The sequence below is a fragment of the Epargyreus clarus genome, unplaced genomic scaffold, assembly GCF_041222505.1.
Source record: "Epargyreus clarus isolate Ecla_fem2 unplaced genomic scaffold, WU_Ecla_fem_2.2 ptg000027l, whole genome shotgun sequence".
NCBI lineage: Eukaryota > Metazoa > Arthropoda > Insecta > Lepidoptera > Hesperiidae > Epargyreus > Epargyreus clarus.
Window position 1 is genome coordinate 9,291,529 of NW_027332234.1, and position 25,603 is coordinate 9,317,131.

The 25,603-nt window shown below is 34.6% G+C and overlaps 1 protein-coding gene across 3 annotated transcripts in view; it reads right to left on the minus strand.

Moving 5' to 3' along the window:
* The window catches only part of LOC140753689 (transcription factor hamlet), a 128,484-nt gene that overhangs the window by 43,038 nt on the left and 59,843 nt on the right, over positions 1-25,603 (minus strand). The window contains exon 1 of one of the 3 annotated variants that reach the window (XM_073088443.1): positions 2,588-2,886. The exons of the other annotated variants lie outside the window; for them this stretch is intronic. Coding sequence (XP_072944544.1) covers positions 2,588-2,600 — 13 coding nt within the window. The 5' untranslated portion in view covers positions 2,601-2,886. Of the gene's footprint in view, positions 1-2,587; positions 2,887-25,603 lie in introns of those variants that run through there. 3 annotated transcript variants of the gene reach the window in all.

Here is a 25,603-nt window from a genome sequence, read left to right on the forward strand (position 1 = left end):
ACAGAACTACATAATTCCCTGACAACTTCCATAAATAAGCACATAGTATTGCTTTACTCTACTTTTATAAGTAGCAATGTAAACATACCTATATGAGGCGGTTGTGCCACCATAATCCAACTCTAAGTGGTTTATATGCAACTAGCTGACCCGGCAAACATTGTACCGCCTCAAAATCTATTTGTCAAATATATTTCATATAAAATATAGCCTATGTTATTCGTGGATAATGTAGCTTTCGAATGGTGAAATATTTTTTTAAAATCGTCCCAGTAGTTTTTGAGTCTATTCATTACAATCAAACAAACAAACAAACAAAGTGTTCCTCCTTATAATATTATAATATAGATTATTGTATTAATCTTTACATTGTAAAATAGTTGTTACTTTGTATGTATGTATTATTATGTTACTACTATTTTTAAAGTATTAAAGATAACGTAGGGTTAACAACATCTCATTCTGAGAGATCCGTGCCCAGCAGTGGGCCAGTAATGGGTTGATGTTGAAAGATAAATGAGTAAGTGTTGCATTCATCCAACGTTATTCTTTATATCTTAAGGTAATTTCATTACAATCTAGTTACATCTATATAATAGCAGTGATAGCTTAGTGATTAAGAAACTCGGCCTCTCAATCGAGGGATCCGAGGTTCAAAATTATGTGCGTATAAGAAATTAATTATCACTTGCTTAAACGGTGAAGGAAAACATCGTGATGAAACTTGCATTACCTGAGAGATGTATAAAAAAATCTCAAAGATATGTGAAGTCTACCAATACGCACTTGGCCAGCGCGGTGGACTATGGCCTAATCCTTCTCATTCTGAGAGGAGACCCGTGCCCAGTGGAAACAATAATTGATGATGATGAACATCTACACAATATTACTACACCTACAACACCTTTACAAATGTAATCCCTAAACCGCAAACAGTTTGGGGCAGATAAAAACCGTATTCGCACATCATTGCTGTAAACAAACCTTTACCAATCAAACCTGTTTCAAACATTCTAAACAAACAATCTTTCAACCCGGCGGCGGCCGCCAAAAGCTGACACTCTTGTAACACACCACAGATAAATAATCTTTTTTCCTTTTTTCTTTTTTTCTATTTCGCACACCCTTAACAGAAAAAGATAGCAAGATAGCGAGACGGTTAGCCCTTTTTTATGATGTGTGCATAAATACTTTATATTTATTGGGCCCTTGAAAGCTCTACCAAACTAACAATTTACATAGATAAACAGATATTTCCAAAACCGCTGGACAGCTGTAAAATTTGCTCTGTGTCTTCTTTAGTTGTGGGAAAAGGCTTGGAAACTGATAAAATGCGAAATAAAGGTAGATCTCAATCGAAGGTAGATCTCAATTGAAGGTAGATCTCAAAAGAAGAACTTTGTATGTAGCTAAATTCCAGACAAGTATGCCAGATATATAGTCATCAAGATAGCATTTAATTTTACAATTACGATAACTGGCCGGGAATCGAACACGGAACCCGGCAAGTCGAAATGGTATGATAACCACGTGGGTCATCAAATTATCTATACCTAATGATAATTAAACCTACTCACATAGGTACCTCTAAGATAGGTATTGTGAAAAGTTTATGATAAAACCATGCCATTTGAAATGTAATATCTACAATAGGTACCTATTATGAGTTTTAATTAAGAATTATTTGATTACGATCGTAATTACCTACGAAAAATAATTATCACCGTCAGTACCTATAATAATTTAGTTTTATATCTATTTCGATCAACACATAACTGCAACAAAATTGTTACAATCCTATAAAATTACATGAAACAATCATACCCAGTGAAACCGCAGTTTTGCTGAAAAATCCCGTGATATCAACCAATTATTATTACTGGGAAATTCTAGCTCTACCATGGTCCACGCGTTAAAACCTAATTACATTGCAGCCAAAATTATTCTAACGGTCCAAAAACCTCAACACAGGGTTTTAACTGATTTATCAATTATAGGTATAATCTAAAACTATCAATACAGTGGGTTTTTCATACAGCATGTGTCTGCCTAATAGAACGAGCTCTTGTGGTTTAGGTATCGAGGGTTTTAGTTAGAAATAAATAATTATTACTAATATAGATATCATGAAATATGTATAATTAAATAGTAATATAATAATAAATAAAACATAACTTAGTTTATTATATCAATGAATGACTTCGTAAAAACAATTATTAATTAAATTACAAATATAAGATAAATTAAGGAAAACCCACATTTATCTGTAGTTGGTTGTAATACCTCATACGGATATTATAATAAAGTGTAAAATAAATGAATTAATAATAATCTAACACAAAGCTCAACGTATATTTCGCAAAAATAAGGCCTTAATAAACATGTAAAAATACAATTAAAAATATTTGGTAATCAAAATAAAAATATTATTAAGGCCAATAAACAACGTTGACTACAAGTTAGATAAATAAAACATCCTATTATCGTAAAACCTCCGTACTAAAATATAATCGGATTGTATCTCTACAAAAAATTCTAATCACCAATAATAATCAATGATGACACAATCATCATCTAATCCACTCACCAGACATCTTCATTGTATTGCTTCAGAACGTTTACAACATTAGTTTCAACGTCAATTGTCCACTGTCCGAACCCACTGCATACTAACTCTTATAAGACCAAATCAAATTAGGTCAACCTGATATATTACTAATAAACAATAAATAGAAACCGAAAAACAAAAATTACTTCACTTCACAGAAATTCTAAATTTAAAAGAAAAGATTGTCAATTCGAGCGCGTAATTCGAATTTGGAGTGGAGCCTTAGGGATGCGAAAACGCGATTCAGATCCGACACCGGCTCATGTGCGCCGGCCGCGACGAACGGTGCCAGAGTAACGGGAGGAAGCGAGAGCAGCTCATCCCTAGAATCCCGAATCCCTCGCCCGGGCCGCCCTACCCCCCGCGCCCCTCTTCACCCCTCTCTCTCGCACGGTTTCGGGGACGCACAAGGTTACCGCTGAAAATACTCCAGGATTTTTTCAATGAATGCTTGTTCTATGCGACGCTTACAACCGGTAGTAATGGCTTATAAATTTCTTCGTTAAGGCTTTAGTATTTGCTCTTAAGATTTAAATTTTGAGACTACTATGTTATCATAGATATAACTTCAAAACTAAGGCGTTTTGTCAAGAACTGTTTAAAACAATTGATTCTTTGATAAACCCTTGTAATTACGACCTTTATTAATTAATGGTACCAGAACGTGCAACGTGGGTGGCCATCGGACAAGGCACCCATTGTTTAAACAACCTGATCGAATATTCCAGTATGTACGACTTACTATATCAATAATAGGGTCCTTTCATTTGTGAATACCCAAGCATTCCAACTATGATACTATATTTTATGTTTTTAAATAGACCTCTATAGAAATGTATGATGAGTAGGCACAGAAATAGTAAAAGCATGTATTCAAACATTTCATTGGGAAAAAATTAACAAAATAAAATACATTGCAACTGCAACGTGTAATGTAAAACTATAAAGACAAAATGTAATTGTATGTATGCAGAGTCTATATGAAATACCTAAATCGAAGTAAATACGATAAAGTTAGACTTACTATTAATAATACTTAACATTAGATATACTCAAGAACCACAGTAAGTTACAACGTATCAACGCGTGCTCATGCGAATCGAAACGTAATTTCCTCGCGTGACGTTTCAGTGTTCTATGTACATTTTCACATTTCGAACGTCTGAAAATAGCTCGAGAGTGGCAAGTGAGACAGCAGACAACTAGATAACGTTCAAGATCTGTGCGGGCGGTCGTGATTGGTTGTGGCGGCTTGGGGGCGGGGCTTCGCGACGGATGCACCAATGGGATGATACCCGTTATCTGCGTCTTTGTCTGTCAGTGGATTCTGTAGCACAGGTGCTTTGCGCATCAAGAGTTCGCTCTACGTTTCGCTACCCTATAGCTCTAGTATAGGTATGCGCTACGTAACGAGTGCTGCGTACTAAGATGGGGTTGATGGAGTAATCATTGCGTTATTTTGTCAATTGCTATTATTATGTAGGTAAACGCTAATTATGAAGAATTTACTTCTTACGTATTTGTATAGGATTTTCACTTGAGCGAAAAAGTATTACTTATTATTGACAAGTAGGTAAACACTTATTATTGTCAGGTAGGTAAACAAGGTCTAAATTAATTAAATTATATTTATAAATTTTATTACGCAGCAAAAAGGTAAAATACCTTCTTTGTACTTTTGACCTGTTGGAATTTGATCTTAAGGTTCTTGCTCTACGCGAAATATTTCATATCCAAATAAAATAGCTAATTTTAATATCATTTTTCTATATAGAAATAATACTTACCTACCTATAAAACATCAACATGTAGGTACCTACAAATTAAAATAATGTAGAGTAGGTTAGAATACATTATATTTTGCTTATGCTCTACATATTTATTGCAGCAGTTCCAAAGTATCAATTCTGTATATATACCTAGTAGCTAGTACTAGTATAACTCCGGTTGTACCTTTCCAAGTAGATATGTATTTATTTTTAAAATACAGTAGAAGCTATTTTTAAATCCAGTCAAAAATAAATAAGCCAATCAGTACGTCATTAGATCACCTACGACATATTTCAACATAAATCCCGAAAGTTGTTAAAAAAATAATATAAAACGCAATAGCATTATTTTTTTCTTTCTCTCTTTTACCGTGTCGGTAATAATTTTAGATGTATAATAAGTCATCATCATCAACCCATTACTGTTCCACTGCTGGGCACGGGTCTCCTCTCATAATGAGAAGGATTAGGCCATAGTCCACCGCGCTGGCCAAGTGCGTATTGGTAGACTTCACATACCTTTGAGTTTTTATTTTATAAATCTCTCAGGTGTGCAGGTTTCCTCATGATGTTTTCTTTCACGTTTAGCAAGTGATAACTAATTTCTAATACGCACATAACTTTGAAAAATCAGAGGTGCCTCGATCGCGTGCCTGGGATTTGAACATCGGACCCCCGATCGAGGGGCCGAGTTTCTCAACCACTATAGGCTAGTATAGCCAATGCCTTATAATAAGTCATATGAGAACTTAATTATTTAAACTATAACTCGCTTTCCATTTTAATTACAAGTCAAAACTCATTTCAATTGACACCTGTCAAATTGACAATCAGCGTTCGAAAATTAAAAGCGAATCAATTACGAGTACATCGCCGTTAACTCCGATTGCATCGTGAAGGTGACAACTAGAATCGATTTGCGTCAGACACGACGTCTGTAATCGATTTCCGTTTCCGATGCGGTAATCGATTTTACGCGATGCAGATTGAATGAGTGTCAAATGGTAGACATGTATGTATTTTATCGGGAATTATTCTACTTTTACCTTAATACGTATAGAGCAACTTTTTTTTCTTTTTTTATAGTTTACTCTAACGACGTGACGTAACAGACGTGCTACCTGATGGAAAGTAGTCAACGCCGCCTATGGACATTTGCAACTTTCAGAGAGACTTTCAGAACTTTTTGAAGATGGAGCCTTTCGTGATTAAAATCTGAAAGGCACCATCTTCTCCGTGTTGTAAAGGAGAGTCACGTAAATGAGACATTCCAATTTAGTCCGCAAGGAAGCATCTGTGACGAACTCAGGCATCAGGTACTCTAGTGATATATGAAGATTATTATAGATGTCTATGGGGTAGCTATGTGGGTATGATGCATGTAAGTAATCGATACGATTGCTGCTTTTGTAATACGCCTAAGAAAAAAACAATACTTTTTAAGAAATACTTATTTTAATTTTGGGTTGAAGAAAAATCAAAAGATAATCCAATGTTTTCATACCTACTAATTTAATACGAAATAAGTATCTACTTCAGAGCCAATAAAATGGAAACATTTTATCTAAAGTAGATTCTTTACAGAATATTTTTGAATGCAATGTAATGAATGGTACTACCGTCACAAGTTCACTGAGTTAGGGCTCCTTTACACTTCTTAACTCTATTTCGTAACTCTTACCTCACTTAACGGACCTAACCATACGATTCGGGTAGACGTCTTACTTCTGAATAAGGAGGTATTCATAAAAAAGGCATGTATTAAATAAGATAATTTCTACTTTTCATTGCTTAAATTAAAGGTACAATTAAATATACCTACAAAGAAAATGACCTAACTTCGCAAATTCAAAAACTATATTAAAATTGAATGATTTAAGATTCTCGATTTCCACTTTTCACAATATTCGCCATTTCCGCTTATGGAGAAATCGCACTTGGGACCTGAAAAAGTAGAATCTCGTTGTGAACTTGCCGACTATGTCCTAATTTTTCATTCCTATATTTTTCATTATATTCAAACATGTCTGACTTATAAAAATAAAAAGAAAAATGTCAAAATTTCGATAATGTTACCGCGAGAAAAGTTTACCACACATTTTGTAGAAAGCATCTATCTTCATACCAACCCCACCCTATCGTAAAGAGAATTTAAATTCATAACACGTATGAAAATTTATATCTTGTAATATGGCGTTGGCCTCATGAATTTATAAGGTTGCTTGTGTCACCGCCGCATTTGAATTATAATATAATAAATAGGCTTCCATTGTGTACATATGTACCTACTGTATCTACGTTAGGGTCAAAGTTCTTACGAAATGGCTAAGGAATATAATTTATTGGTATTTGTAGGTCCATTCTTCAATATAATTAATTGTAGCTATGAGGTGTATGTCCCACTTATTACGACGGGTTTTACCGTAGTAAGGCTTCATTATATCTAAAGACATTAAACGTGTCGTATAAGACAAAATCATATTTTCCTGCACAATATTTTCCATATATGTACCTACAAGTATAGAACGATATGATTTTGTTTTGCCAAGGACTGTATATATAAATGTCTTTAAATATAAATGCTCCATAAGCCATATGATATTTTGATATCTTGTGTTGTGATGATCCAATACCCACACACGCGCGCGAACACACACACACACACACACACACACACACACACACACACACACACACACACACACACACACACACGCAAACACCTAGTTAAAGTTGGCATGACCGAAAATCTAACTCGGAACTTTCTGTGAAACCGATATGGCTATTACGAGTAATATATAATGGAAAGAATTTACAAACAAAAGCTCGTATAAAAACCTAATTAAAACGAGTGTAACTTTATATCTAAAGGCAAGGATAAATTATATATGTCAATGTAATGCGTAGTTACGTAGTCACAACGACGCATTAACTTTGTTAACTACCATAACTTCCTTTAGAAAAATGTACGCGTTATTCCTTTTAAAAATATGCTGATTTACATATGTAGAGACTATCTTAGTACTCAGGAATCTGTCATCTGTGACGCATCTGTGATTGGTTTCAGGTGAAAGCCTTAAGGTATATAGAATATTATATGGAAAGAAGCACGATGCGCGCTCATTCACTTCAAATTTTATAAAAAAAATGTCTAATTGACCTGAAGGTGGTAGAACCCTTTGTGGTTCGACTCCAGCGGCACCACCGCCTCACCTGTTTCTACCTAATAACAACGGTGTTAGGCGCTGCTGTGTTCCGGTTTGAAGGATGTGGTAAGGGAGACAGACTTTTCCGAAGCGTTCCAGCTTAGTCCTCAGGGGTAGCGGCGCATCTGTGGCCGACCTCAGATAGGAATATCTAATCCTATCTGGGGTTGATTACAGATGTTCATGGGTAGTAGTAGCCACTTACCATCAGGTGCACTGTACGCTCATTCACTTCAAATTTTATAAAAAAATATCTAAGTTATTTTTTAGTATAGAACAAAAAGAAATTATTTTTTGATCACACCTACATAGTAGATTAATATCCAATCATAACATATAAAAATAATTTTTAAATGCAACCTGTAACTCAATCACATCATTAGTATTTTATACGTCACAATAGCTATACATAAGCGAGGCTTACACTTCACAAGCACTAAAGCTTGCACTATAGAGCTTTATGCAACGGAAGCTAGGTATGTCTTGTGGCGCCCCGGGGAGCGGCAAGTTCAAACAATCGCCATCTTGGACCTCGGACAAAGGAAGTCGGTTGCCTGACTTGAATAACGACCGCCGAGATAATATATCCTATAGTGGGTTGTACTGAGTGATTTCATGTTACGTTATCGTATATAATGTACCTAAGTATACAATTTAATAACGTGCATTGGATTAAAATGAATAGGAGACAGACTTTTTCGGATCGAATTGGTAAGGGAGACAGACTTTTTCGAGGCGTTTCGAGCTTAGTCCTCAGGGGTAGCGGCGCATTTGTGACCGACCTCAGGTAGGTATATCTAATCCCATCTGCAGTTGATTACAAATGTCCATGGGCGGCAGTAGCCACTTACGATCAGGTGGACTGCATGCACGTCTGCTACTAAAAAAAAAAACAAAAAAACAAGGAACTTGGAGAATTTTTAAAAATTCTACTTACTATAATAAGAATGTCGAAGACCTTGACCATATTTAAAAATATTTCGTAGTTACAAATCATATTCAATGGAAAAACAAGTTAGTATGGCATACATTTATGAGAAAATGACTTCTTAACAATTCAGGATTCATACGTAAGGTAAGTTAATGGTATCCGTTACGAGAATAATACATAAGTATGCCAATAATAAAAACACTTACATAACATTTCATATAACATGGTTACATAATATATGGTACAAATCATAAACAAATAAGAGTTAGAACTTAGCAAGGGGCTATCACGCAATGCTAGCCAATAAAAAAAGCTTTCTATTTTATATTTTTCTATCTTTCAATGCAAGCAACATGGTACTGATATTTACATCACACAAATACTCGTAGTGCAGCACCGCACACAGCTACACCTACGGCATACCCCTCAATATTTGATGCACAAGCTCAGCGAAACTAGACAACTAGTCGAAACTTCATCAACATTACACAAATAGTTGGCCAACATGTTTGCGTAGGTACATACGTTGGCCACCTAAATAAATTCTGTATCGAAACAAAGTTCCGACCGTCGTAAAGAGCGGGATCCGCGTTGAATTCCAAATGACTACGTGAGTTGGAGCTCACGCGACGCCACCAACTTCTGTGGCGACAATTTTATTTGCGAACTGCCCCCTACTTGGCACCTCCCTTTGTTGGGAATTCGTGTCTCCCTTAGAGGCTTGCTTCACAACTATGGAGCTAGCGAAAATCGCAAACCATTAAACGAGAAAATAGCGACATTTATTATTTCTTAAACGAAGATGTTTAAATGTATTACATTTACTCTGTAGTGAAGTCTAAAAGTTACAGTTTTATAAATTATATGTCTTCGGATGGTTGACCGCTAATCACTAAAATTGAGTTGAAAATATTCGTAATTTGCCTTTGTCTTCGCTTTTCCCAATAAAGCTTATGCAAATTTCTACATTTGGATGATCTACATATGATACTAACTACTCTAGACGATTTATGAATAGAAATATTATCGTAGAGCTTCGGTTGATCCACAAATAATATAGCCATTACTTAATATCGAGTCCACTTCAGAGTAACGTGATTGAAGATTGCTCCTGTCATCGTTGGTAAATGGGTCTTACAAAAAGAGTAAACATAATAAATCATAGTTCATAGTAAAGAAATTAAATTATCTATAGTTTCAGCTTAAACGATGGAACAAGCCAGCTACGGAGGTGGAATACTTGAGCAAAAAAGTTGCTCGAAGTTTTGTCGCAAGCTTTATGTTGGTACCACACTATAACTCACGTCGCTCGCTTCTCTGACAAACACAACGTTGTTTCTGCGATTAGTGTACACGCTAATTCTACAGATTAAGAGCTAGTACTAACCGAATGGCCTATTTTTAATAACAATACTCAGCGCGGAAACTCTTGCTTTGCGAAAATATCAAAGTTTTTCGAATGCGAGTCATGAGGTTTTAAAGCTTTTTGATACTGTCGTAGATGCATATATTTATTATTTACATACCTGTTTATTATGAGGGATTTGCATTTAAAATATTAATTCAATAATCATCTAAGATAAACTTTTATTTATTAATTATTAATTTAACATACATTCTGCAAATAACCACTACCTGTTTAAAATTAATAAAGAACCTTTTACAATTAAGTTATTTGACTTTTTCAACTGTTACTATAAGAACTCGTTTAACCTCGTAGACAATCTTCAATCTTTACGAAATAGTAAATGAAAGAAGTCTTAGTGGTACTTTTTATAAGCATCTTTAGGAAATTTGATCAAAAAGAAAGCTATCATTCCATCCAGCCAACACAAATATCGAGGTTGTTTGTCTATTTTCGAAACTATCGTATCTTTAAATAAACGAGGACGATTTAAACTCGCAATCTTGAACGCATCGCCATTTCCAATCGTTCCCGAACTCGTTTAAACCCAATGACCGCCAAAAGAATCGCATTTAAAATGTTCAATTTAAATTGGTTCGACAAAGGGGTGCACCATTTCAATTTTGAGCGAATTGAGTTATAAAGGTTCGTATACATACGATGATCTAGAGTGACTTATCATTCATCAGATAACTTTAGATACAGAATTTCCATCTATCAACGAATGACATAAATCTAATTTAGTTACTTATTCACCATTAACAATTTAAGTGTTTATCAATAAATTTTTAAAACTTATTGGCGCCCTAGATTTATATTACGTATTAGGTACTTACAATTTAAATGCTCCGTCGAGCATTCGTCAAATTATATGCATTATTTAACGGATTAAATATTAGATTTGTTGTAGGGCATTTTATTATTCTGTTCCATTTCTGTCGATCTACTACAGAGTTAGATTACTACTGAGTAATTTGACGGTTTTAAAAAGGCACTTACTAGAGCCGTTCTAACTTGGGCCACAGACATACGAGTGGCAACTATGCTGACCTCCAATAGGACTCCAAAATATGGAGTTACTAACATAGAGATGTCTACAGTCGACTACTTATTCGAACTGCAGTCTCGTTCGATACTTCAGTATCTATTTCAAATAAAGAATATGTGGAGTGGCTTTGATACAAACAGCGAAGTGTGCACGGTCCCTAAATCGTAAAGCGCGATAGCCACTCGGTAAGCGCCTCCTGGGGCGATCTATCGAATTTATAGGCGTAATAAAGTAGCATTAGAAGTAGCTGTTACTCTGTCGCTCGCCCGTAGACACGACCGGACCTTTGTGTGGGGAAATATGTAGTTTGAGATAAAACTACATTTTAAAGTACCGGATGAAACGAGTTTATTCATAAAATAGGATCCGTACCAAAATCGCGGTGGATAAACTATCTGGATGTACACATATTTTCAGGCTTACAAGTATGTCAATAATTATATTACTAAAGCTTTTGAATTTCTTCTTTTCTTTATTTTTTGGTAATAAACTGTAGTGAATACCTGTCTACTTATTTTTGTAATAAACATTTGTTCGTTATTTTCTTGTACCTAAATGTTATTTTTTACTTTCTTAATTGTAACCAATAGGTATGTCATTTTTTTTAATTACCTGATGGAGTTTAAGTTATCTTTCTTTTACAAATAATATGTGACAATTGAATGACCATTCGCAATAACCATTTAAGGTGGAGGACATAATTCAAAGCTCATTTTTTCAGTGGGCATTTACTGAAAACATCACGAAAACCGGAAGCGACTAACTTAATAAAGCTAAACATGACTGAATTGTTTCTTGCATGACTTCTCGTCGAGATAGTGGTCGGAACTGTTCAAATATTTTGTTCTGGGCTAACGATTTAGTGCGATTAACACGCGGATTACGGAAATGATAACTAGCACCACGCTCCTGGCTTTGTTTAAAGTTTCTCACAAGCTTTTAATTTGCTTTGTTAAGTCGTTTCTATGTGAGAGTCAAATCTTGTTAGTTAAAGACCAACTTCCCGGTATCCGATTGAGCTGAAAAGCACACTTTTGGTTTGGATGACAGCGCATGTTTAGATTAGTGACGTCATTTCACACTGAATATGACGGACGCCCAAATATGGCAGAATTTGGTTTTCTAAAAACATAAAAAACCAAATAACCTACCTAAAACGCTTGTTTTTAAAAATATTTTGAATATTTTCTGTATTAGTATAAAAGTTATAATAAATTGTAACAACAATTATATAATAGTAAAGTATCATATATCATTAGATATATTATAATTGATGAATCATTTTCAATTATCTTTTAATGCGACTAAAATATGCAGATACCCAATGTAGCTAGATTAAATACCAAATGTCATTATTGCTATTATTTTTGTGTGAAATTTGTATTTGTTTTTTAGATAAAATATACATAGCACAATTTATTTAGGTACGTGATCTAATATACGTATATAGATGACAAGCAAATAATTTGTTATCTCAAATATTATGAACATGAATGATAACGTAGGTGATTAGCTCTTTTTAATAATATATTAAATTCGCCAGATATTGTACATTTGGTAACAAATTTGCAAGGTGGTGGAATTAGTATAGTTCAAATGAAGAGGTACCACTGTCACAACTATCTCTAGCACGAAGCAGTTCTTAGGTTACGAATAGGATGGAAAGGTGTAAACCACCTGACTTATATGTGGCGTTTATCTTAGTTTTTTTTATTTTTTTTTATAATATAGGATTAGCAGACGAGCATGCAGTCCACCTGATGGTAGGTGGCTACTGCCGCCCATGGATATCTGTAATCAACCCCCGATAAGATTAGATATTCCGATATGAGGTGGCCACAGATGCGCCGCTACCCCTGAGGACCAAGCTGGAACGCCTCGGAAAAGTATGTCTCCTTTACCCCACCCTTCGAACCAGAACACAGCAGCGCTTAACACTGCTGTTATGAGGCAGAAATAGGTGTGGCGGTGGTGCCGCCGGAATCGAACCACAAAGGGTTCCACCACCTTAGTCCTCAGGAGTGGCAATGCAAGAATGTGTGGCTTCCGGTAGAACCCTGTTCCTATTAGGAGATATCTGATGGTAAGTGGTCTCTGTCGTCCACGTACGCATGTACCGGTTATGTTCAATTGTACATATGGACGAGAGACCACTTTCCATCAAGTTAACTGCAAGCTCGTTAGCTATTTTACTCTTGTAAAAAAACAGTCCTATGTTTTACCGATTTTATCATACAAAGATATACTTGTTCCAAAACAAAAACTTGAACCGACGTGATAAATCTTCACCAACTAAATTAGTCCAATTTTCAATTTGGTAGGGGAAATAGGCGCGAAGTCAAGAAAAACACTTGGAAAACAGTTACCCTTGAGGGAGCGTCAGGTTCAAAGTATCATGTCAAATTAAGTAATCGTGTTGTAATTGAGCCGGCGATCGCGAAACAAGGGAGGCTCATCAATCAACTCACCCCACTGTCCCTATTAGAGGTACAAGGTATGAGCGGGAAGCGAGTTGCATACATGTTTTTTCTTACCGTCCATGGCCCAATATTGTGGTTAAATGTAATTTAGATACTATTCGTTGACTTCTGAGCTTTAGACATATATCTATTTTACTTATTTTGTTTGTTTTTATAGTAGTTGTAATTCATAAGCCGTAATATCCTACATGTAGCCTCTAATATGTTCATCTCTAGGCTACAATAGATGTCATCTATGTGTGTTACATAAATAAGCATTTCTCTAATGCAGCGTGCAGCAGCAATGCATGTATTTTGATATGTAGTGAAATACGTAGCAATACAACTTAATTTTCCTCGTAGCGTCATATTTGCGATGGATATAACCCAGCCAGTGTATTAAGAAAAACGATTTTATACTCAAAAAACTAGACTTCTCAAAAATATATTTCTATTGCTGTCATACTGAAAACTTATAAAAAAGAAACGCTCTTTGCTCATGCACTTGTACCACAAACGTGAATTAAAGCCACTTACGGCGTTATCCTCACTTCAGTTTTAGTAGTCATTAGAGGAAATCCGCTAATGCGTCTTGCGGTGATGCTGGAGGGATGCCATTTGCGCAAGGGATCTTACATCGCTAGTAAATCTGATGCTGATGTGTATTAATGATTTTAAGCTTTGCATTGAGAATGTGGAGATAATCTTCGTGATGTTCTAGTCGGAACATCAAGGGGTTAAGATAAAGCTAAAGCTTCTAACCCATGGAGGCAGATTTGGGAAATTCAATTCCGATGTTTAGAGCTTAAGGATTATTTATATAAATATAATGCTAACGCTTCTCATGACCCGGCACCAAGCATCCAAAGAAACTTTGCGGAGTTTACCCATAAGAGTCCGAGAGAGAATAAATATTCCTTTCACTCCTCTGAGCGAAAGGCGATCTATGAGAATTGCTTCGCGTGAAAAAAAGCGTTTCAACAAATGCTAACGCTCGTATTTGTTTTAATCGTCTTACTCATACTCAACATGTCTATCTTGTAATATTTATGAAAAATAAACATACGAATTACCCAAACTAAACCATTAAACTGAACAGAAAAATGTTTTTTAGCGCTGATCATTTTATAAGTATGAAAAGCAGTAAAATGAAGCGAAAAAAATTTTTCGATCGTAAAGCACTCTCTGATGCTTCGCATCATGAGTCGTGCAATTATATGAATATTACATAATGACCTACATCATAGCGATTAATGGAGATTACGCAACGTTACAAGTTACCTTAAGTCTACTGATTAAATAATCACTTCACTTACATTAATAAATCTCATCGTAATCTCATAGATTTCATCAGTTCTCATAAGTCGTAATCGTTATAACATATTTTAATATACCTTTTTTTTTGTTTACGAGGGGGAAACCTTCAAAAGGTACCCGACGACGTGGGAGCGACGCCGGGTTATGTGGGACTTTTACCGCACTAAAACCCCCCCGGTAGCCGTCCTCAGCGCTTGGCGGAGAACTCCGGGATCTCCGATGGAACACAACCGGAGTCCTCCGAGCGCGATGGGCTCTGCCCTTGGGGGAGCAATTTACGCTCCTCCCGCACACCTGGTGTTTACGACGGCATGCGGCTACACACACCGCCGTCCTTCCCGGGGTTGCTTGTTGGACGGCTTGAGCTCCCACTCTTGCCGCCCGCAATCCCGGAAGCCCCCTTTTAGTCGCCTTTTACGACAGGCAGGGGATACCGTAGCCCTATTCTAGTCCCGGGACTACAGGGAAAATATTTTAATATACCTAACAAGGTTTTTTAAAACCCACAACCAACACTTGATTCATATTTCATTCAACATTGATCATAATCTTTTCTTATATATAAAATTCTCGTGTCACAGTGTTAGTTACCGTACTCCTCCGAAACGGCTTTACCGATTTTCACCCAATTTTATATGCATATTCAGTAGGTCTAAGAATCGGCTACTATCTATTTTTCATACCCCTAAGTTATAAGGGTTTTTCACCTTTAACATTTTTTTATCTATATTGCAACACAACGTTTGACGGGTCAGCTAGTTTTAATATAATATAACATAATAATATTTAAAACGCACAACTACATGTTCAACTGGTCATTTAAACTCATTTCTATTTTATCGACGGATAACAAAAAGTCTAACGGACTAAACTAAATCTTTAGTTTAAAGAGCCCCTTCACTAGTTCGATAAGGTCACAATACTTCCCCATTGACTTCTGCACAAAGAGCTCGCAAATTACACACCAGGCCAGCAATTACGAGACGGTAACAAAGATACATTTGTATGACAATGATAAAGTTTTTGCGCGAAATACGATATCGGCTCAAAATACGCGGATCGTGCGAATGAAACGCAGTTTGTCGATTTCTGTCAGTGTTACAAATAATGTGTTTGAAGTCTGCCAATTTTCAAATCTTAATGTTTGTTTTATAGTAACGTCAACATTAAGATATAATTTTAAATAAAATTGTAGATAGTCTCTACGAAATACCCTTGAAAATGCAAATCAGTTTTAACGCAATTTTCTCGTTAAACGTTAACTTTACAGAAAGTACTTACCTAACATTTTATCCTGAAAATTGAAAAAAAATCGTAATAATTAAACATGCGACCCATTACTATAATAATATAGGTATTCCCAGAGCGCTATGACATGGGTCTCTTCAAAAAAGATGCAAAAAGAATCCTTCAAAGATCCTTCAAAGTCGGCGATGCATTGGCGATTCCTCTGGTGTTCATAGGCGATGTTGACTACTTTCCATCAGGTAGCACGTCTGCTTTATCGTTAGGCTCAAATATATATAAAAAAACTCTTTTACTAATGTGCTTATGAAAGAACTGCCCGAACTTTTCAGTTCAACACTATGATCTAAATAAACTATAGTAAAACAGATAAACCTAATACCTATTAATATCAAATTGATACTATTATTTCCACGAAACAATACAACCTACCAAATTAAAAGAAAATACCGAAAATAAAAAATGTAGCATAACAATTACCTTTCAACTCACAACAAATACACATAAAGCACTATCACATTAAACGCTAAAATATTTAAAAGACAACAATTCAAGATACACAAGAGACGTGATAAAAATTCAAGACGCAACTCTCATGCCTATCTCTTCGTCACTAAAACAAATTCCCGATTCCGTTTAATTTGTACCATTCTTCCAAACCACGTGACAAGTTCCAAATGCAAAGATAATACCCTGCAACTGCTGTTACAAGAAAAAAGTTATCAAATAGATAGCGAACAATGTATGAAGATGACCTTCCGCTGGCCTCTCTCAGAATTGATAGTTGGACGTCCGCCGACCTCCCCACCTCGCTTCCGAACCGCTTCATAGAATAAGACTGTTTTGTAACCGCTTTTTAATTAATAATCAGTTACAATTTTATAGCTCTTTGATGTTGTCGTAAAATATCGCGTTTCGTTGTAAATGTTATTCGAAATAGGGACACGAGTTCAAGTTGATAGCGTTGAACTGATAGTTCATGTGTTGTAAATGAAATGATTAACGAAATTATTTAAGAATACTCGTACATTTTTAATTATTCCATACATGACTTGACACGTAAAATGAAATACTCAATGACACATTTGAAATACGTTTTTATAGCACTACTAGCTGACCTGGCAAACGTTGTGTTGCCATATAAATAAAAAAATGTTAAGGGTGAACAACCTTAACACTTAAGGGTATTAATAATAGATAGTAGCCGATTCTCAGACCTACTGAATATGCATATAAAATTTGGTAAAGCCGTTTCGGAGGAGTATGGTAACTAACATTGTGACACGAGAGTTTTATATATAAGATTAAAATTTACCTACATTTTGGAATACTCCGTCTCATTTGATATATTTTTCAAATCAATCGAGATACTTTGACAATATTTCTTGATGTGTTTTTATCGATATCTAATGTATATATCTAAAATTAACCGAAATTATTTAATACAACTGTCGCCATCATTTGAAGTAAGTGTCTAGAACATATTACGAAAGTTGATGACGTTATGCCTTATCAATACATACATTTCCATAAAACAGATTTTTATTAAATTTTCGTATACAGAAAGTAAATTGCAATCAAAAATGAAACTTTAAGAGCCGTTACAGGCACAAAGAGGGATAGTACCGGTTCCTATCAACTGTCGGAAGCCTCCCGCTGGCCGATTTAATTCGCACCTCGACAAAATCCTTTGATGTATTAGGTGGTGACAGATCCCAGTCGGGCGCCTTTCGCCTCGCTGACGTATCCATTATCACTCTCTTTATAGGCTGGGAACGATAGGAGAACGGGATAGCCTAGATTTTTCATTGATCTACACATTTATCTATGTAAATAGTAGGAATAAATGTGTTTGGAAACTGTGTTGTTTTTACATTTCTTTTTATGTAATCTTTAATTTATTAATCTCTATCTGTATTTATAAGGCTTATTTTGATGTAGGTTTAAGCAAATTCATTCATTTCGTGTACAGAAAGTAAATTGCAATCAAAAATGAAACTTTTTGAGCCGTTACAGGCACAAAGAGGGATAGTACCGGTTCCTATCAACTGTCGGAAGCCTCCCGCTGGCCGATTTAATTCGCACCTCGACAAAACCCTTTGATGTATTCGCTGGTGACAGATCCCAGTCGGGCGCCTTTCGCCTCGCTGACGTATCCATTATCACTCTTTTTATAGGTTGGGAACGATAGGAGAACGGGATAGCCTAGATTTTTCATTGATCTACACATTGATCTATGTAAATAGTATGTACAAATGTGTTTGAAAACTGTGTTGTTTTTACATTATTTTTTATGTTATCTTTAATTTATTAATTTCTATCTGTATTTATAACGCTAATTTTGATCTAAGTTTAAGCAAATTCATTAAAATGGGGATTTTTCATAGGTATTCATATTTTTAATCCTTCAGACAAAGAGACCCTATTCTTTGTTATAAAATTGCTGATAGTAAAATTTCAATGTTATTTTAAAAATAAATAGTTTTACCACTATAACATGCTACTGAGTTCCATTAAAGTACCCAATGTGCTAATCAAAATTTAGGGTGTTTATTACACCTTACGCGTAATATTTTCAATCTGAAAATACTTTCTTTCTTAGTAATTCCATATATCGAATCCAAATGATAATCAAATCAATCATAAATTTCATAACACAATGTCTCATACCGAAGGGCAAAGCTTCATCTGTTACGCTGCCGATCAAATAATTACCTTCCCGATAAAATATTGGAGAGGTTCCCTCGCGCCGCGTCGTCCCCGCGAGCCACAACTGTCGATGTCACCTTAATTTACGGCCTTCAATTATAAACTTCACATTTTCCTAAAAGCTCGTTGCTACAAGAAACTCACCCTTAACACTCAGATTTAGAGTATCCACGCAATATTAATCCAACAACCAAAATACTGCCGATTTATCGAGGGAATACAAATAATGTAAAAGCAATATTCTAACTTCGTCGTCATAAAAATATTGCTTATCAATGTTTGCCATAAATATACTTCGTGTTTGTGATAAATTAATTTAATTAGGAGACACTAACGCTGTTTCCCGTAATTAAAATTGTGCTGCAATAAAAAGATAATGCTGATGATTAAAACACTGTTAACGATGTGTTTTAATGGCGTCATTGGTCATTTGCATTACAGAAAGAGTTTCCTCTTAGATGACCTCTGACACTAGATACATCCATATTCTGCTAATTAAATTTTATGTGTTCATGAGGAAGTTATAGTACTGTTATTTAAAAATAATAAATCATAATAAAAATACGCCTATATATAGGTACTTAATAGAGATATTAGTTAGTGCGCGGTTTTCCTTGCCACATTAACTTTTAGATCTGAAAAAATATATTATTGCTTAAAATGTCTTTGATATAGTCCTAGTTTTAGTCAAAATCTACATTAATTTCCATTAAAATTGGTTAAATAGTGAAGTTACATTATTAGTCAAAATAGCTTATCACATAAATTTCTTTCCTTAAGCAATAATAGTTCTCAGAACTTATCTAAAATCGTGAATTTATATCTATATTTATTTTAAAAGCGTCACATCCCAGACAGCGGAACACAAAGATATGATTAAACTGCCAGCGGCCACGAGTTTTATTTATAAAATAAAAATCATTTGACGAGGGTTTGCCATTAATTTCGGCGACAATGTGATAAATAATAAGAGAGGTGTAATGCGGGGGCGCCATCCCTCTAAAATGTTGCACTTAGGTACATGTTTCACCAGAAGTTACGAAGAGAAATAAGATTGAGTTGCAATATAATCAAAAGAAATCGCCGATAATGTGTTTGGATGTTTGTGTTCTTGTCCTTGTGTGTATCTATGTGACTTATGACAGGAAATCTACGTCACATCATGAGAGCGTGTTTTAATTATATAGAAACTTTCTCGTGTGTCTCTGTCTGCAAACACGTACACGTGGGTTTTCACATTATTATAATGTGAACCTTAATTTAATATTATTGTTGAAATGAGTATAAATTACTCTCTGTTAGTCTCTTAACCAAAATCTCCCGTTAATTTCAGTTCAGCAATAATGATATTAGGTCCATACTTCGACAAAACATAGATAAATAGAGATTTCTTTTATTTTTTAATTTTTCGGCCGATGCTACTGATAGTTTTATATTTTTTTAGAATGTAGATTTAATTGTAGCATACTTTAGTTAATTTATTTATAGCTTCGCCTCGCTAATCGCTCTCAGTGAGACGAGCCTCAAAATGTTTCTTTGATGGCCTGGGTTTGAAGTTTTGACGGCTCGGATCCTAATTTTCTTTCTGACACCCGAGTGTTATCCCCACGGTTGCTACTTTCAAATAAGTCTCTTTGTATAGAATTTCAATTTTCATTTTTCTCAAACCTTACAATTTTTTATGACTCAAGGAAAGTAAATTATTTTTGGATTTTTTTTCATCACTTTTGTATTGATATAGCCATCTGATTTTATGATGATGTTATCACCTCATCGTACCAACATCAGCTATGATAAGATTATGATCAGAGGAAATGTCATTGAATATTAGGTTCAACCATTAGTGCAACTGCTCTTGGATAGCATTTTAATTTGTTGCGTTAAGGATGTTAGGAAATTAATGTCCTTAAAACCACAACGGTTTTTTAATACATATCAGCAAATTATTATATGTTATTCTCAGAATATTATCTGGGAATATTATTGATTACTCCATGGTAAAACCATACATAATAATTGAATTACATCGATACGTGACGTCAAACAATTCATTGTCATGCGTTGGGACCTCAAAGGACATGTCACTAGCAGACTAGCCAGCATAACATGTTAGTAGGTATTGTTCAATAGTATTTGGAAAATTTGTTTAATTGAAAGGTCCTTTGCATCTACTCGCAACAACTTCAGAGCGGACTAGCAGTTTGGCGCGGACTATACTATTGTACCTATTCTGTTTGAAAATAATTATTTAAACTATTCGCAAAGGAAAAACGTGGTATCTTTATAATCAAAAGTATTAAGATAAAACAAAAACTAAACTTAAGAAAAATACATACAGTGGATTACAAAACCACTTCTTTTTCGAAATCGGTTAATTAAATTGACCTGACCATGGAGCAAATAATATAATTTATAGTGAACATTAATACGCGAGCCTCCCACTTGACCAAATGTAAAATTTGTTCTATAACATTCTACAACGATTACCTATTATCTTCAGTACGATCCAAGATCTTATCTCCATAATTGCTCGATTAATATATGTCGACTTAGAATTAAAGTGACACGCGCAGTGTTAATTTACTGATTGTCATCGTAAATCCACACAAAAAAAACTTACTATAAAATTATATACACTATGATATCTAAAATATCTACATAAAGTGACGGATTTGCACATTTTCAGTGGGTTACTCAAATCTGTCTTTCCTACAAGTCTCTATTATTCGATACCCTGCTTTCGAAGTATCCAGGCGAAATAAAAAAAATGTTCAGAATAAATCGTAAATCTGAAATCCGCCTATTGCTAGATAGAGTATAGGATATTAGGAAGACCAGAGAACAGCCCATTAACAGTTACAATAGGTTTTGGACAATATTCTGTATAAGCAAACGTCATTCCACTTAATAATTTTGTTATTATTTTACTATATTATTAATTAATTTGTTAAAATAAATAGCCCACAAGATGCTATTTGTTTAAATAATGCCAGTGATATTTTCGTATTGACACCTCATAACAGTAGAGTTAAGCGCTGTTATGTTCTCGTTTGAAGTATGTAATAAGGAAACAGTCACTTGCGGTCGATGTTAGATAGGACTCTAATTCTATCTCAAGTTGATTACTAATATCCATGAGCGTCAGGGGCCACTTACCATCAGAGCACACTTTTTTAAGCAACCTCATTTTCTTCTTCTATTAACAAAAATCTTAACAGTTTAGATAATATTTGTATATTGTTTACTTAAAGGAGAGTTAATCTCGATGACGATTCTCTTATCTAAACTTATCTGACCTTGAGGCGTATCGTATCCATCGTAAGGAAACAAAGATATCAGTTATCAGTTCTTACCGAACTCGAGGTTACTTATGAGATTTTTTAATGTGCTTATTATATTTTTACCCGACTGCAGTCTGTAATGTTCGAACGGATGTCTGTATGCATCATTGTTTGACATGTCCTTTAGCATAAACGACATGACGAACTTTAATATAATATAAGGTGTTGTTGGGTTTGGCTAAATTGTCCTAGTAATATCAGTTCGAGTCCGACGGCACCATCGCCACACCTATTTCTACCTCAAAACAGCAGGGTTAAAGCTGTGTTCTGGTTTGAAGGGTGTGGTTAAGAAGACATGTTTTTCCGAGGCGTTCCAGCTTAGTTTATTAGTTTTCAGGAGTAGCGGCGCATTTGCGGTAGGAATATCCGACCTCAGGTAGGAATATCTAATCCTATTTGGTGTTGATTACAGAGATGTCCAAGTCCGACAGTAGCCACTTACCATCAAGTGGATTGCATGCTCGTCTGCTACTCCTATATTATAAATAAAAGATATAATTTTAAGGAGTAGAGTTTTTGTTTTTATAATAATTACTCGTCAACTATAATTTCATATGAATGCATTTCATCATTTGATATGCTTAAGGATTTCATATGCATTTCTATCACATCATATGCTAAAGGAATAATTTTAAACCCATACAAATATATTAATTCATATGGTCCCTTTGTTTTGGTTTTGATTCCTTATTCGAGTAGATTTATGTTGTTTAACTGAATAATTAAGATATAGTATGATTGAGGCAGAAATTGTATATGTGGCTCTACCGAGATGATAATTATATTAATTTCTGTAATTTGTAATAAAGAGAGAACATACAACGTGTCATTTGATAACGTGTCTATATTGCTCCGTGTACAAAAGGGTAGTAAATTGATTATAGATAGATAAACTATCAATAATAGATAGAGTGACTTTTAATAATCATCAAAATACTCGGAAAACAGCTTATAAGATAATATTTGAATGTTTTCTATTATCGAAAACATTAGTCTAGTATTAGGCAATGACAATCATATTTATTATAAGTTAAATTATATTTATATATGTATGAACTATTTGGCTCGTTGCGGCTACGTCGCAATCGCTTCCTAGTGAGATATGAATCTTAAAGTACACAAACAAAAAACAGATACACATTTAGATTGGCCATGCTTTATATCTATAAAACGACGTTATTTCTACGGAAATTAACATTTTGTTTTCATAATATAGGAGTAGCAGTCGAGCATGCAGTCCACCTGATGGTAAGTGGCTACCACAGCCCTCGGACATCTGTAATCAGATCTTGAGTGCTAAACAGAACGCCTTAAAAAAGAACGCCTCCCTTACACACCCCTCAAACCAGAAAACAGCAGCGTTTAATACTGCTGCTATGAGGCAGAAATAGATGTGGCGGTGCCGCCGGAGTCGAACCACAAAGGATTCTACCACCATCAAAACTCTAACTGATTCCGTTTAACCAATAATATATGCAGAGTTAATAAAGCAATAAGTCAAACAGATATTGCTTGCACATTTGGGCTCAGTAAATCAAGTTTAAATTCGACTTGCGATTCATGGCGGCGCGGCGCGTGATCCGTGAAAAATTGCTTATTTTAAAACGCTATTTTTCCGCCGCCATGTCGGTAGGGCGATGCTGTGTCAGTGTGGTTACGTGGTTCATGTGTGGAAAGATCATTTTGAGTACTAAATTAGCATACTAAGTAGTATACCAATACGCACTTGGCCAGCGCGGTGGACTATGGCCTTATCCTTCTCATTCCGAGAGGAGACCCGTGCCCAGCAGTGGGACAGTAATGGGTTGATGATGATGATGATGATACTAAGTAGTATATTGGAAATTTAAATCGCTTGCTTAAAGGTGAAGGAAGATATCGAAACGAATCACGTGTTTGATACTTCCAACTTACTTAAAAAACACAAATATGTGTGAAATCTACTAATACTAGTAATACGAGTACATTAATGTTGAGTAATAAATAAAATAGAAAACTTTGCATTATTAATTTTATTACTGTTGATCAAAACCGTTTATAGTCATTGTAAAATGTGAACTTAAATATATACGAAACTAGATTTCCTTCAAGTTAACAAGCCTTAATAAATGTGTGTGACTTTTATTTGACATATATGGTCATGGGAAACTTATGAAAATGTTTTTAATTATCGATATCTAAAAAATAAAAAGCATAACACATATAATAGAAACGTAATCAGAATTGCAAAAGATAAACTGTACCAAGATAAGTTATCTGGTCTACGTTTATTAAACGTATGAGATATTACCCATTGTTACTAGGCAAATATAATATAAAGAAAACTGATAATTATTAGAGTTTATTGCAATCAAAAACCAATATCGAAATACATTATATGACTTTATTTAGAAATGTGTGAGTGAGTGAGTTAATAAATTCGACTTCAACCTACATTATAATACTTTGCGTATTTTATGGACGCACACAAAGACAAATACACGCACACACAGATTCATAAAATTAATCTAAATTTATTATATAGGTGTCAGTATTGCCTGTCCCGGGATCGAACTATGAACCCTTTGTCCGATGACCACTGCTTACGTGTAACAGAACATCGTTTGATATCATTACTTTTTAACCGACTTCAAACAAAAAGGGTCTATAGATGACCGCTATGTATGTATATATGTTTGTATGTATGTTCGCGATTTTCTCAAGAACTACTGATCCAATTTCGATAGAGTTCCAGATATTTGAAAGCATATCTTACAACGAAAGTTTGAATATAAAATACATTAGGGATTTTATGACTGTTTTCCTGGAAAATAGGGAAAACCTGATTTCATATAATCTGAAAAACTCGAGTATTTGTAGACCAATTTCAATTTTACTTTTTTTATTTGAAAAAGTATTTTAGTCGATACATTTTTCATACAGAACTTTACAAAAACTTATCCATTTTTTGTGAACCCCACAATACGTACATGCGAGCCTCATGTCCATATATCATGCAGTGCTCATCACGTTTTAATAAAAGCCGGTGCCAGCCAGCTCGTTTGTTGATTTTTGTGAAAATGTACAGAATACGATTCCATTATTCGCCAATATTTATTAAAATTTTAAGATTTTAAGTGACAATGATTTATAGTACAATTCTAAATATTTTATTTTTTCGTCGTTCAACTTCATTTTCTCGGAGATGTTTCAAATCGATTTTCATTAATGTCTTTAATAATTAGTTTAATTACTTGCCTGACTTAAGAAATATGCTTTTATGGATTGTATGAATTTTATATATTATTCATAGTATTATTATAACTGTCTTTTAGGTTCTTACCTTCTTAATTAATAGTTAATATGCCATTAATAATTTTAATTTGAAAGCCTAAAGAAAAAACATGAGCAGCTGACATTGCATTAAATGTCGTTTCCTCTGTATAGTTGTATACGAGTACCATAGATTACTAAAGATACTTCGCCGCCTTGAAGATGAATGAAGCCACAAACGGCTTATTTTAGTAAGTTCTTTTTTTGAATCCTTGACAAATAAAACATTTTTAGAGAAAATTTACGAATAAAT